The sequence below is a fragment of the Mustela erminea genome, chromosome 18 (genome assembly GCF_009829155.1).
Source record: "Mustela erminea isolate mMusErm1 chromosome 18, mMusErm1.Pri, whole genome shotgun sequence".
NCBI classification, from domain to species: domain Eukaryota; kingdom Metazoa; phylum Chordata; class Mammalia; order Carnivora; family Mustelidae; genus Mustela; species Mustela erminea.
The window spans coordinates 24,566,700-24,581,978 of NC_045631.1; the positions used below are offsets into that span (position 1 = coordinate 24,566,700).

The 15,279-nt window shown below is 36.8% G+C and overlaps 1 protein-coding gene across 1 annotated transcript in view; it reads left to right on the plus strand.

Annotated features, from left to right (window-relative positions):
- TAF15 (TATA-box binding protein associated factor 15) overlaps positions 1 to 14,791 on the plus strand; it is a 28,278-nt gene extending 13,487 nt beyond the window's left edge. The window contains exons 8-16 of the mRNA XM_032320592.1: positions 6,603 to 6,637; positions 7,266 to 7,298; positions 8,515 to 8,624; positions 9,584 to 9,713; positions 11,617 to 11,709; positions 12,385 to 12,466; positions 12,583 to 12,671; positions 12,779 to 13,304; positions 14,616 to 14,791. Coding sequence (XP_032176483.1) covers positions 6,603 to 6,637; positions 7,266 to 7,298; positions 8,515 to 8,624; positions 9,584 to 9,713; positions 11,617 to 11,709; positions 12,385 to 12,466; positions 12,583 to 12,671; positions 12,779 to 13,304; positions 14,616 to 14,655 — 1,138 coding nt within the window. The 3' untranslated portion in view covers positions 14,656 to 14,791. The remainder of the gene's footprint in view (positions 1 to 6,602; positions 6,638 to 7,265; positions 7,299 to 8,514; positions 8,625 to 9,583; positions 9,714 to 11,616; positions 11,710 to 12,384; positions 12,467 to 12,582; positions 12,672 to 12,778; positions 13,305 to 14,615) is intronic.
- Positions 14,792 to 15,279: the final 488 nt, after the last annotated feature.

The window sequence follows — 15,279 nt, forward strand, 5'->3', positions numbered from 1 at the left end:
GTCTGATTTAGTTAAGAGGCTTACGTAGATTATGTTATAGAGGAGGCAGAAATTCAAAATTTCTTTTCAGTCTTAAGATATTGGTTAATTACCTCAGAGTAGGCTATGTTAGCAGTTAGTTTTTGTGGTGTATATTAAACACCAGTGGAGAAAATTCCCCTTTTATGGTTGTGATTAAACCACTTAACTATGTTTTTCCTGCCAGAGCTATAGAGTCTAAACTCCTTTAAAAGATGACTCTGAGAATCCAAGTATATTATATATAAAACATAAAAGGTAAGTTAATTTTAGATTGGAGTGTAGAGAGGCTATTCCTTAATCTTGAATGCCCTTGGGAAGGGACAATATTAGGAGGCCATAGCAGAGTATATAAAGGTGGGATTGGCAAATGAGAAAGATTTTATGTAAACTACTTTTGTCTTCTTTCTTAAGTAAATAATTATTGAAATAATTAGTGCAATATCCCCTGTCATTGCATATTTTATTCATACTAAGCTATGGAAAAGATGACTTTTTAATTCAGCTTTTCTTTTCCTCATTGCTATCAGGTTTTGGTACTTAATTTTGGCATATGTTAGGAAAGCTGTTTATAAAATTACTTTTAAATATATCTGTAAATTTAGCACTTTGGCCCTAAAAACAAGAATGAAAAAACAACTGACATTTGTTATCCTCAGTTGAGGTTTGCAGGTTGCAAATTTATGTGTAAAATACACAGTGTTGAAGGATTAATTTGTGTTCCTTGGGAATTGAAATTATTAGTGGCTTGTTAACTGACGCTTAATAACATATCAGTGCCGGTTTGCTCTTTGGCTCCTTAGGGACTGTCTGTCCCCTAAGGTGACCTGAGCAACAGAACTAGTTACATACAGCACTATTACTTCTTTAAGTGAGCCAGGAATTTGATCACTGACCGCGTTTCTCTGTGTTTAGTGTATGGTACTTTGATATTATGGCAGAATTAAAGCCTAAACATATTTGATGAACTTTTATAACACTGAACATTAAGTCTTTCGATTGATAGCCAAAGTCAGTTTTCAACATTTAAATATATTACTGTATGCTCTTTATTATCAAAGTGAGCAGCCTGCCATCATGTGGATATAAATGAACAATGTAAAGTGACATGGTGCTTACTTTCTACCTAATAGCCTCCTTCCCATCTCAAACAGAATCCCAAACAGAGTAGCTAACAGGTATATTTAATTTTCCAATTAGTATGTTAGATAATTGGCTTTTTTGGAATGCTGTGTTTTATAGTATATCGTAGGTTTGATTTTCTTCATGAGGAACTTGTGTCCAGTACATTATTAATTAGACTATGACAGTGTGTGAGAGTGGTAGAAACCCGCTTTTCAGAAGGACAAGGGGAGAGAAATCTTTAAAAATGTGTTTTCATCTTTAAGAGATGACTCTTAGAGATTTGAAAGGACCTTGAATGAATCTCCTAATAACACAGGGGTGAGCTTTATACCTTAACCATCTTGAGAGTCCCATTTTTAATAGCTTTCATAACCTTCTTGGCATCATATTTCAGTATAATTTATGGTGCAGATACTTGATTTGAACCAAAGTTTTTGATTTTCAGATGTTTTTATTTAGCCTTAGAGCCTTTTCACACGCTATCTTTGTGGAAGCACCCTATATGTTAAGTCAAAATAATACCGATCTGGTTCAAGGTAGGATTGGGGGAGGGGTCTTGCCTAATTGCTATCACACCCTATTCTGCGCATCCCCCCACCCCCGCCCCAGCCAATAAATGGGTTGTTCTCGAAAGGCCTTTTTTAGGAATCCATGTGAATGATGATCCAATGATTCTATATATTGGATTGGTAAATTTTTTATGTGAAAGGCCAAGTTGTAAATATTTTAGGCTTTTTGGGCCATATGATTTCTTTTATAACTGCTCATCTCTGCCCTGTAGCACCAAAGCAGCCATAGACAATATATAAGTAAACATGGTTGTGTTCCAGTAAAACTTCATTTATGGGTATGGAAATTTAAAGTTCAGATAATTTTCATGTGTCACAATATCCTATTCAAGATGTGCTCTTTAGCTTATTTAAGGGGTAAAGTATTTTGAATTAGAGTAAAAATGCCTCGTTTTAGGACTTTTAACACTTGTTTACATTTAAGTACCAAAAATATCCAAACATTTTTTGTTAGTTTTCATCAACACTCCCATTTGTGTTTCTGATCATCTTACTTAAAAAAATTATATCAAGGTTGAAAATACAATGCTTTCAGGGCTGTTTGAAGAATATCTGGCATTAGTTAGATTTTTATTTAAAGAAGGGGCTTAGTTTGTGGGTGAGGGTGGGAGACGTGGTAAAGGATGGGACATTTTTAGACTCAAGATGTGTAATTGCTTGGCTGGAAGAAGAATATAGACCAAAAGGAAGTGCTGATTTTACAAATATGGAAGAAAAATGTGTGAAAATTGTAGGGACTATAGGAACCAATGTTTTTCTTTGAAAAAGCAGTTGTAGCAAAGATTGAATTTCTAATTGTCATCTAAAATTGATAACTAACCTCCTAGTGGGTTAGAAGTTTAAGGCTGTAAGTTCTCTCTGTTTTTAACTTCAGCATTGTGATGAGTGCATGACAAAATTGCCAGAACTTTATAGATAACTGTTATTTTTCATGATTAAGTCATCAAGTTACAGAGCTTTTTCAAGGCTTTAATATCTTGAGCCTAAAAAAGTCATTCTGAATTTTGACTGTCTTAGAAGAGTTTTTGACTAGTTCCATTTTAATTGTGCATATGTTTTGGTAATAGTCTAGAATAGCACTGCCCAGTAGAAATGTAACATGGGTCACAAATGTGTGTACAAAATTTGTGTACAAATTTTGTAGTAGGCGCATTAAAAGAACATAGGCAGGTAGGAGTGCCTGGGTGGCACAGTTTATTGGGTGTCTGCCTTTGGCTCAGATCATGGTCCCAAGGACCTGCATCAGGTTCCCTGCTTGGCAGGAAGCCTGCTTCTCCCTTTGCCTCTGCCTGCTGCCTCCCCTGCTTGTGTGCACGCACTCTTTCTCTCTTTCTCTGTCAGATGAATAAATTAAAAAATCCTAAAAACATAGGTAAAATTAATTTTAATAATACATTTTATTTATTCTAATATACCCCCTGTATTTTATCATATAATCATTATAAAATTACTGAAGTATTGTATATTGCCTTTTTCATACTAAGACTTTGAAATCTTTTTTTTTTCTTTTTGTATTTTGACTACATCTTAATTTAGATTGTCCACATTTCAAAGGGTCAACAGCCGCATTTGGCTAGTGAATACTGCATTGGACAGGTAGCTCTATAATGAGAGGTTCTTGGCTTCTTGAAATGTGGGTAAATGTTGAATCCAGAGAGCTTTTTACCACACGTACAAGACATGGGAGGAAATAAGACATAAATACAGCTACTGTTGAGAATGATATTTAAATCCATTGAGTCATTTACATTTGGAATTAATGTTAGTCTTCTTCACATCCAAAAAATTGTAATTTGGATTTACTCTGAAAATGCAAGCATAGCACATGCTATTTGTTTTTTTAACTAATCTTTTCTAATTTTTAGGTAAGTCTCTTTTTCTCTCTAGATCATGGATTTTCTGAAACAAAGATTCCTGTATTATCCTTTTACTACTTGGCAATTTAAGTCTTTGAATAGATATATTTAGATTTTTTTTTAAATTGAAAGATTCAGAGTAGAGATTCTGTCTGAAGAACTTTTTCTTGGCAAACACCTGAAATTAAATGACCATCAAATTAAATGACTCTCTTCTCCTCTACATATGTGATACTGTAACAATGAAAGAACCCTCAGTCTACCTTAGGGTAGGCTGCTTATTGTGGTTTTGAACTTGGGATAATTTCTGTAGTTGAGTCAAGAATATATAGTTGGTTTTCTTATGCAGGTGACAGTCAGCCATACAGTGGAGGACGTTAATCTCTAAATACCTCTACTACTACACCTTCAGATGTCCTTACTTCTGGAATTCTTTTGTGTACTGGAATTCTTTTGTGTACAAGTTTGCTGCTTTTTCTGGAAGACATTGTTGTGGCAACGTCTTGACCCAGATGTTCCCATATCTTCATTGACTTAATTGGCTAGTGAAGCCTCAGTTTAGCTTATGGAAAAAGGACTTGTAACCTGACTACAGGTTTGAAAGATTCTTAACCACAGACCCATCTTTTGTTAAATACTTAATATTGACTACTACTTGAGTTTATTTAGTGTATTTAATATAATAAATTTGCTTATAAGGGATTATAATTACTAGTTAATATGGAATTTCTTAATAAGAGAAGAGAAAAAGTTTGAAGCATTTGAATTTGAAAGAAAGCTTCACCTACAATCCTAGGATTGTAGATCATCTAGACTGGTGCTTCTCAATCTTTATATATGAATTCCTTGGTTATCTTATTAAAATGCAGATTCTGATTTCGTAGATAAGAGGTGAGGCCTACTTTCCTGGATCCTGCTTTTCTGAGATGCTCTCAGTCTCTGCCTGGACCACCCTTTGAGTAGCAGGGACATATACCCTTACTTTGTGAAGGAGGAAACTGAAGCCTAGGGAGAATTACTGACATGTCCAAATTTTCAAGATTGATTAGCAGTAGTAAAGACTATACCCTGAGTCTCTTAGTTTGAAGGCTAGTACTTTTTCAAATGCACTGTGATGTTTACATGTTTATGGCCATTGTGTTGAAATCTTCAGCTGCCATATTTTCAAAGGAAATGCTCAACGAAGGTGATTTAAGTTAAAATGTCATTATATGGAGAAAGAGGAAATAACAAACCTACTTAAATATCATTTGTTTTATATTGCACTTTTATTTTGCAGTGGTATGTCCTTATTGTTCAAAGTTATATTGATGGGCATAGTAGAAAATACAGGAATTAGCTGATGTATGTAGTTGGGTATTTCTCTCCACTGTGGCTAGATAAACAGTTCGGTACTTTGTTTAAGATGACAGCAAAATAAGAGGTATCTTTTCCAGCACTTACTTACAAAAATTTCATATTTAAAGAATCTACTTTATCCTGCGGACTTTAACCTCCTGACAGAATTGTGGGCTTAATATTTTCACTGGTTCTTTCCTCCTTTTTTTTTTTTTTGAGTTCTTGTGGTCATCTTTGAAGAAACCTGAGATATCTTGGTTTCTAATAACAAGATTTTTAGCAGGTTAATCTCAAGAACTATGTTGGCTTTCCTTAAAAGAGTTAAGCAGTGATATACAGGTCAATTAGAAGTATAGGAAGGGCTTGGTTCTGAAAGAGGGATCTTAGAGACTCAATAGGAGACTATATGTATATAAAGGACCTGAGCACTGTATTGTCTGCATAGTCTTGAAATAGCCTTATTCTCCTTAGAGTCTTCCTGGAAATTAAATAAAATTAATAACAAATTAAGGTGCTTGTGTCTATACCTAAACTGGTTGCATGGGGAGATTTTATATCAAGGTAGTAGAATAGACTTAGAAAAGAAGACTGCTTTCTCATTTAGTTAGAGCATTTTTTCTCAGGACATTTCAGAAGCCATCTAGAGGCTGGAGGGGCAATGTTACCATTACAGGAAAGTCTCTTAAGCATTGGAGAGACCTTAGTGTGTTGGATTAGTTTCTTGGATGATAGTAGATGATGATTAATGGTAGTAGCATACTAGATGTCACCATCTGAAAACTGGTTGTTTTTATTTCCATGACAGTCTGTAAATCTTAGTGGCTTCCTTAGTTCACGCAAGAGAGACAAACTTTTAATGTATGAGATTTCAACAGTTTCTTGATGAGCGAGATCTCAGATTTCTTATGTGGCTTTTATGCATACAAGGACCATTGACTTACCTGTCAGTGGAAATTTGCCAGGTAGTCATTTTCTTGAGGGCAGCTGTGATACTGGAGTGTGTTGCATTCTGTTCTGTTGCATGGTCTACTGATTGGTGTACAGAGCATTTGGCAGCATGAATCTCAGTAGCTCTGATATGAAGAGATCTCGTATACTATAGTGGGAATAGAGTAGGAGTTATGCTCTCTTTTAGTGCTCATTTTCTCAGATTTCTGAATGATTCGAGATTAAGACTACTTTCAGGCTCACTTTCGTGTATATTTATACCTCACTTTTTTTCTTCATCTCATAAAACCCACAATTTGGTATCATAATAGAATATACTAAAGTTTTTGCCTCCCATTCCACTATCAGAATCTTAGTCCTTTTTCTTTTTCCTCATATTTAAAAAAATAATCCCCCTTGGAAAGAATATTTGCTCCAGTTTAGCATTCTTCATTCTGTGCCTCCAGCTTTTAAGTTATGGTATGAATAGTATCCCTTTGGCTTGGGGTTGGGAAGATTTTAAAATAAGAGTATATGAGATACATTCTGTAGTAAGCTTGAAAAGGCAACGTTGTGGAAATAGATCCTTGGGAAGACACTGAGGTGGAAACAACATTTTGGAGTCTATGAAATGGAATTTACTGAAAAGTTAGAGGTGCTACTGTTTTCCTAGGCACTCTACTTGTGACAGTTAAGTGTAGATTGAGCCCAGGGCTCAGCACATTAGAGACTTAAGGAAGAAATCATTTCTTCAATTTTTCCTCTGCAGTGGTGGTGACCGCGGTGGCTTCAAAAATTTTGGTGGTAAGTGCTGAGTATCCCAAAATGTTTCAGTGGAAATGCTATATAAATCTAAAAGCCACCAATATCCCGCAGACGCAGTTCTAAGCCCTTTCTTACTCTGTTGAGGCTGGTGTGTGTTGTGTGCTTTAAAAAAAAAAAAAATTATATGTATATATATACATAAATATATCAAAGAGAACATTAAAAAGCCAAAGTTGATCTCAAATAGTCCAATGGGTTTCTACACAGTGAATTTGCATGAAAGAGTCTGTGGTGACCGTTGAATGAGACTTTCACTGGATTTGACAATACATTTATTAATAAAGGCAGCTGACATGGTGTTGTTAAATTATTAGGGTTTTCCAATCAGCCTTCACAACCAGAGCTTAACAAAAGTGATACTAGCATAATGCCAAAGTGGCGGGTACCGTCTGGGACAAATTTAAGGAAATAATTGACTTTCATCTTGATTTCTAAACTTAGTAAAACTTAATTTATATATTTACTTTGTAAATCTGTGATGGTTGACTTTCAAGGATTTTGGAAGTATTGACTTTCATGCCTTGGTTTTTATTACTATTTTTTCGTGATTTCTAATGAGTTGCCTTAAATAGCTTTTTCTTTTTCTTTTTCTTTTCTTTTCCCTTAGGTCACAGGGATTATGGACCCAGACCAGATGCTGGTAAGGTTTATGGTAGTTTGTGACTTTGCCATTAAGAGAATGTTAGTTTTCCAATTTTTCAAGAAAAAAGTGTCTGTGTTGGAGGAGTTAGGGCAGGAGGAAGATTTAATTTGATAGTGTTTCCAGAATTAGGGAGCTTCACTTCTAAAAACATAGAAAGAAAAATTCAGGAAAATTGGAAAGTGTCCTGGGGAAAATTGCTATTTGTGGTTTCCTATGCTCTGCTTTTTCTTTTAGGAAGAAATACTCAATCTTGTATTCTAATTAACATTACTTATTTATATACTACAGATAAAATTTGAGAGAGTTGGTGTCATTGGGAATTTGAAGTAGAAAAACTGTTTAAGAAAATATTACATCAGATTGGTAGTCTGCTTAGTGGGCCTAAGAAACTTGAATTCATACATGGGGAGAATTATCTTACTCTGGGCAGAGGTCACTGATTTCGTGTGGCTTTTATTTTTAAATGAAATTCAAAGCTATCTGGAGCCTTTTGGAAGTTATAATTTAAATACTAAAAATCTATTTTAGGCAAAAAATTTTAATTTTAATACGTATTGAAATCAGACTTTGGTTTTTATTAAGATGCCAAAATATTCTATATGGATGGCAATTTCTGAATTATCTCTTGAAGGACTGAATTTTTGTACATCTTTCTTACTTTGTTGTACTAATCCAAAAGTGTGCATGTAAGGTAAGGTGTCTGTCAAGGTGCCCTTACCCTCTTACAGGGCTTATTGCAATGATTGGAAAACCAGTAGTTGTGCTTGGCTTGCTTGGAGGTCCAGAGTGTCAGATTTGGGGAATTTTCTACTTGGAGAGCCTTAGAAGTATTGATTAGCCATAAAGTGTTAAAGCTCTCCAAAGAAAGGAGTGCTAATTAATACTGACTGTCTTCATCTATTCATGAGCTTCAGCCCTGTATCTGAATGTAAAGAGTAAGATTTCTAAGATCTCCTTTAATTGGTCTGTATTTCACATAGTGTGGACTTGATCCACTTTAAATGAAGTTTGGTTGTCAGGATTGATCTACGACCAGATAACTATGGTGACCACTTTGCATGTTGATAGAAGATTTTTTGTATATTGGTCCTTTTTTCTTTTGGTCATAGAAGTAGTTGAATATTGGACAATAAATTATTACTCTTGATTACTGAACAGGATGTAGTTAAGACCAAGGAATATGTATAATTAACCATAATTTTTTTCCCCTTAGATTCAGAATCTGATAATTCAGATAACAACACAATCTTTGTGCAAGGACTTGGGGAGGGTGTGTCTACAGATCAAGTGGGGGAGTTCTTTAAACAAATAGGAATTATCAAGGTGAGTAGAAAGTATGGCTTATGTTGAAAATCTCATAATTATTAACATACTCTAGTTACACTACATAGATTACGTAAGATTATGTCTCTTAAAATTCCCTGATACACATGCCCAACCATGTCTGTAGGCCTTTTGCTAAATTTGCTAAATACACGAAAATTTTATTCCTTGCTTGTTTATCTTCCCACAGACTTCTACTTTAACTTTCAGTCTTGGGCTTTAGAAATAGTTTCTGCCTAGCTCCTAAAAATTGTGAGAACCAAACGAGGTTGTGAGAACATTTTAGTAGATTCCAAAAGGCCATTATATGCAGACTGTATTACATATTAGCCCAGTACATGATGCTCTGTTTCATAACTGTATTGTTTATTGTATACTTAATGTGTCTCATGCACCATTTGTTTCATGAATATATTTCTTCTCTCTTTAACTTAGAAAGCAGCAGTTAGTGTTAGTAGATTGTAGCATTTGTCCTTGTTTTGATGTCTGTGGAATTACTCATTTACCCATGACATGTAAAAAATTCACACCATTCTGAAGAGTAAACGTTCTTATTTATCTTCCACTCCCATCCCAGCGAGCTGCAGGGTGTATCCCTTAGCAGTAATCTGTAAATTTGCCTGGTGTACATTCTTCCTGACTCTTTTTTTTGTGTTTTACAAGGTATATATTTATATGAAGCATTATCTACATTTTTTTTGTGGGTTTAAAGAAATTATACATAGATAAAACAGTATACATTACAATACAATATACATAAAGTATCATTTTCATAGCGTGGGTTTTACTTAGTATATCTTAAGAGAGTTTCCTTTTCAGAACCTAAAAATAACTTAATTTTTATATTAGGTACGTACTATTTATAGTATGGATATGTGAATTCCTTTAAAAAATCTTAATTTTTATGGTTTATGATCACTTTTTTTAAAAAAGCTATTACAATCTTGTTTGTTCCTCAGACAAATAAGAAGACGGGAAAACCAATGATCAATCTGTATACAGACAAGGACACAGGGAAGCCAAAAGGAGAGGCAACAGTGTCATTTGATGACCCTCCTTCAGCTAAGGCAGCCATTGACTGGTTTGATGGTATATCTTACTCATACTGTTTCAGTATGCAGTTTGGATAAATGTTTTCTAGTCTTAAAGTCAAAATATATTCTGGTAGACTGGTTATTTTTGTGTTTACTTTTGTGGATATTTTATTAAAAATAAAGGCCAAAATTTTTACATACCTTCAGAAATGAGGGAGATGAGCTCTCTCCTTGTTTGTCTCCAATATTTCCTTATTATTCTACCTTGTGCTTAAAGCCACTCTGATGGAGATTTAGAGGGTTGGCATGCTTAACTGTCTTCTTTGTAAATTTTTAATTAATTTCCCTTCAAATACGAAGTTAATACATATTTGGAATAAATATTAAGACTTTTTTCCCCTGAAAACAAGAAAATGTGGGAAAGTAGAAGAAAACAGTAAAGCATCCATAGTACTCTACTCAGAAATAATCATTGATAATATTTTTTATTAAATTTAATTTCACTCTTCTAAAAGCATTTTTAAAAGTTTGTAATTATACTCCAAATGTAGTTTTGTCTCATGCTTTTTTCACTTAACATTTTAACAGTCATTTCCCCATGTTATTAGAAATTCATTGTTTTGTACTCTAATAAAAACCAACACTTACTGCATGTTTACTATGGTTTACAGGCTAGACATAGTTTTAGAAGATGCATATCCATTAATTCAGTTTGATCCTCGCAGTAACCCTATGAGACATACACCCTATTATTACTATTTTTAGATGTTGAAACTGAGGCAGAGAGAAGCTGTATAATTTCTAGGATCATAGCATAACTGGCACAGTCAGGATTCAAACTCAGGCAGTCTGCATCCACAGTCTCTAAAGGACTTAACCGTGCTAGATTAGATAGATAGATACCTGAGGTCCCTTCTGGTTCTGAGATTATTGTACCTCCATCCTTTAAAATTTAATTGCATTTCTAATACAGAAATGAGATTGTGATACTCTGTCCTCACCTTCATATTCTTTCCTTTTTTCTTTAATCTTTCCGGCTTTATCATTGCTCTGAAGGCTAGATCCATTCTTCCTCACTTTTCTGTGTTTTTCATAGTTTGGTGAATTAAAAAGCAATCTCTTTTGCTCATATATTCAAAAATAATTGTGCTTTTTTTGCCCACGGCATATGAGCCCCTTAAACCTAACTCAGTAGTTAGGTCATTCTGTAGCTTTGAAAATACTGATCCATGAGTGGCTTCCTAGGCCCTACTGTGTGATACTCTGGAACGTTGCTGGCCATAATAATAGGGGCTTTGATTAGGGAGCTGAGTCCCTTGGAATTGTGACCATTTTATGAATCTTCTTGTTTAATGTAAAGTAAAAAGATTAATTTCTGTCTCTAAGGCCCTGGGCTGCAGAATATAGGTGTGCGTGCATATGTGTAAGTAATCACATATGCTTTCATTTTCTGGCATGTATTACTTTTAAAGATACTACTTGCATATAGTAAAAGAGTTTCAAACTGTACCAGAAGTGGAGAGAAAAAATGAACTTTCTTTCTACCTTTGACCCCCAGTGATCTCTTTTCCCCTCCTGAGAGTTGAGCATAATCGGTGGTGTCTGTATAGCACGTATGTGCATGTAAAGGCACACATTCAGTTCCTGTATACAGCCGAAGTGGTGACATACTATACACATAGTGCTGCACTTCACTCTTCCCATATACAAATACTGGATGTTGGGGTTCTTGCTTAGTAAGAAGTAACTGTCCCAGTGACAGATCTTTTCTATTCAGTAGATTCCATCATGTTTGAGTGCTGTTACCTTGAACACTGGGAACACTGTTGTGTTTGAATTTGTGTGAGGATATCAATTATTTCTCTAAAACTAAAAATTTCCAAGATAGTTTTATATTTTTGTTGAGACGTAGAGATGTGGAGTAGCATTTCTTCAAGACTCTTCTTTTTTCATCTTAGGAAAAGAATTCCATGGCAACATCATTAAAGTGTCTTTTGCTACCAGAAGACCTGAATTCATGAGAGGAGGTGGAAGTGGAGGTGGGCGACGAGGTAAGACACTTGTTGCTCACAGGCCTGGATATTGTACCAAGGGTTTGAAATTTGAGTCCATGTTCTGTCTCTTTTGTGTATACTACTACCTCTTTGTCCCCCTAGGTTTTTTGCCTTCTGTCTTAAAGCGAGAGTGGGTACTGAAAGGAGATTGGGTAAATAGGGTGTCATAATAGTTAAGAAAATAGTTGGAAGAAAGTTCTGAAAATCCCTTTGGGAAGCTTTGTGGCTGTTTGTTATTCACCTGGAGATCAGTAGGTGATTGTTTAAATGATACCTAATTAGGTAATCTGACCAGTTTGTAAGTTCCCTGATACAGTTGTTGCCACCTTGTTCATTTCTACTGTGTTTAATTCCTTAAATTTAAAACATGTCTTCCTACCTTTATCACTGAGATTCTCAAACTAAGGAGAGTATTATAATAGAAAGTGGACTTTGAAGTTTTTTTAGGGCATTATTTGCACTGTAATAGGTGCCTGGGGTCTTTTCCCACATTTCTTGAATTTACTAAGTAAAGCTTCAAATGAAAGAATCAGAGTTCTACCCTAGGGCTTAATTTTGGGGGCAGCCACCCAGTTATTGATGGTTACTTGCTCTTAATTCTTTCATCTGGTGCTTTTCCTCTGCCAGTAAAGTTGGTTGCTGATTTTTCTCTCCCACCCTTCTTTACCCTAGGCCGTGGAGGATATAGAGGTCGTGGAGGCTTTCAGGGGAGAGGTGGAGACCCCAAAAGTGGGGACTGGGTTTGCCCTAATCCGTAAGTATACTATTTACTCTGGCAGTAGCAGAGTTGGGATTGGGGTTGGAGGATGCAAGAGGGGGTTCTGATTCAATTGGAAACTATTGAACATTTTTATTTTCCCCCTCTCTCAGATCGTGTGGAAATATGAACTTTGCTCGAAGGAATTCCTGCAACCAGTGTAATGAGCCCAGACCAGAGGACTCTCGTCCCTCGGGAGGAGGTGGGTTGCTTTTTGATAGCATCTGCATGGCATTTATCTTCTGACTAGCATTAGGGGTGGTTTATATTATCCTGTTGGCCTCACTGGTTTGCATCTCTACTTTGCAGACTTCCGGGGAAGAGGCTATGGTGGAGAGAGGGGCTATAGAGGCCGTGGGGGCAGAGGCGGAGACCGAGGCGGCTATGGAGGAGACAGGAGCGGCGGCGGCTACGGAGGAGACAGAAGTGGCGGCGGCGGCTATGGAGGAGATAGAAGTGGGGGCGGCTATGGTGGAGACAGAAGTGGGGGTGGCTATGGTGGGGACCGAGGAGGTGGTTACGGTGGGGACCGAGGCGGCGGCTATGGAGGAGATCGAGGCGGCGGTTATGGTGGAGACCGAGGAGGCGGCTACGGTGGAGACCGAGGAGGCGGTTATGGAGGAGACCGAGGCGGCGGCTATGGGGGAGACCGAGGTGGCGGCTATGGTGGAGACCGAGGCGGCTATGGAGGAGACCGCAGTGGGGGGGGCTATGGAGGAGACCGCGGTGGCGGAGGGGGCTACGGTGGAGACCGAAGTGGCGGCTACGGAGGTGACAGGAGTGGGGGCGGCTATGGAGGAGACCGAGGCGGCTATGGAGGCAAAATGGGAGGAAGGTGAGTATTAGAATGTACTTGTTAACCTTTTAATCTCACCGCTTTTAGGGTTTTTGTCACATTTTCTTAAGGTTCAGTTTTTTGGAACTCGAATTTTTCATTGGAAACTCTCAGTGAGAATGGAGAAGATTCTTTTAGTTTCCTGTTTAGAAATTCCTAAAACTCGTTTTGTTTCGGAAATTCTGTTTCACAGATCTTTATATTGGTGTGTGTGTATTGTGCGATTTTTCCTCATGGCTAAAGATAATTGAGAGTGAGATATAATTTGAAATTGTATGTAAATCAGAGGTTCTTAATCTAAGTGAAGGAGAGTACACCTTTCAGAGGGGTGTGTTTTCTGAAATCCTGTGTGTTGTGTCACCTTGTAGTTGTTTCTCTGGAGATTCTGGGAATACCTTTTCCAGATGAAAATCGCTGATGGTATTGACGGGAGTGTGTTGTGCATGTGAATGGTGTAGAGGCAGAAAAAGTTGAATCTCCAGTGATGGTGAAAGAACTTCAGTTATTACACTAAGTATCTGTATGCTAGAGGCAGTATAGAGTAGTGAGAATTAGTAGAGCATGTGGTTAAGAGCATGGAGTTTCAGAGGCAAGACTTTTCTGGGTTCAAATTCTGGCTCCACCGTTTACTTAACTCTGTGACTTTAGGCAAGTTACTTTGGAGCATCAGTGTTCTCATCTATAAAATGGGGCCAGTAATACCTCCTTCGTGGAGTTGTATTAGATTACTATGCTATGACAGTTCTTGGCCCATGGTAAACACTATAATTAACTATTAGTAATTACTATCTTTTGAACCCTTCTTACTGTGTGGCAAATCCTGTTGAAGTGTCTGTATTCTTTAGTTCTAGTTCTTCTTGCAACCCCGTGAGGTAGATGTATTTCCCATTTTATGGAATAAGAAACACTGAGTAACTTTTCCAAGGTCACACAGTAAGTGGCAGACCCAGAATTCTTACATTAAAATGTTTGCTTGCCTAATTCTGTTACGTCACTCTTCCGTTTAGAGAACTGGAATTGGCACAGTCTCTGACTCCCTGAAACACCACAGTGCTTTGGAATCCTTATTCTAGAAGGGAAGTTTTTGAGAGAATGATAGCAAAAAACTTCTAGGAATTCTGTGGGTCTTAAAGCTGATAAATTAGACGTTTATTAAGCACCTTCCAAGAGTAGAGAAATAAATTAGGTATGGTGTCATTGTTACAGAAATTGACAAATTGACACCAGTTACCAGCACCCTGAGGAAGTGTATGATGCTCCCCCTTGGTACAAAATTAGAATTTAGTCTGGCTTTTTATTTTTCATTCCTAGAAACGACTACAGAAATGATCAGCGCAACCGACCATACTGATGACTGTTTTGAATGTTCCTTTGTCTCTGACATGATCCATAGTGAAATTGCCAGAGTTTTGCCTGCTGCTTTCCTCGTGGCCTCTTCTTGGGTAGTGAAATTAAGTGACATTTGGATTTTTATTTGGGTGGGAGGGCTGGGACAGTTTTTCTTTTAGAAATGTCCATTAAAATTTCCCCGTTTAGTTTCCAACCTCCTTTCCAACCCTTGAAGCTAAGTGCGTTGTAAAATATTGCCAAAATGGAAAGTGTTTTGTATTACTGCAATAAAGGCTGCTTGTTTTGTGGACTTTTGTACATTAGTGCATTGTTCTGTCACACTCAGGATTCAGTTACAACAGACTCTAACCCTAAAGAATTAAGAAATGCATTGTTTCATGAACTGAAAATGTTACTTTCAACAATACTGAGCTCCTCCTCTGTTTAGAATAGTAGTTTGCAAGAATGAGTGCATGTCAGAATTACCTGAGGAGGTTTTCAAAATTAGAGATTCCTAGACCTCACCCTAGGTCTAATTCATCAGAACTTGTTAAGTGTGGGCAGCTAGGCCTAGGAATCTATATCAGGCTCACCAGTTGGTTTTGACACAGTCGGTTTAATTGCAGTTTACAGTTGTGAACCATTT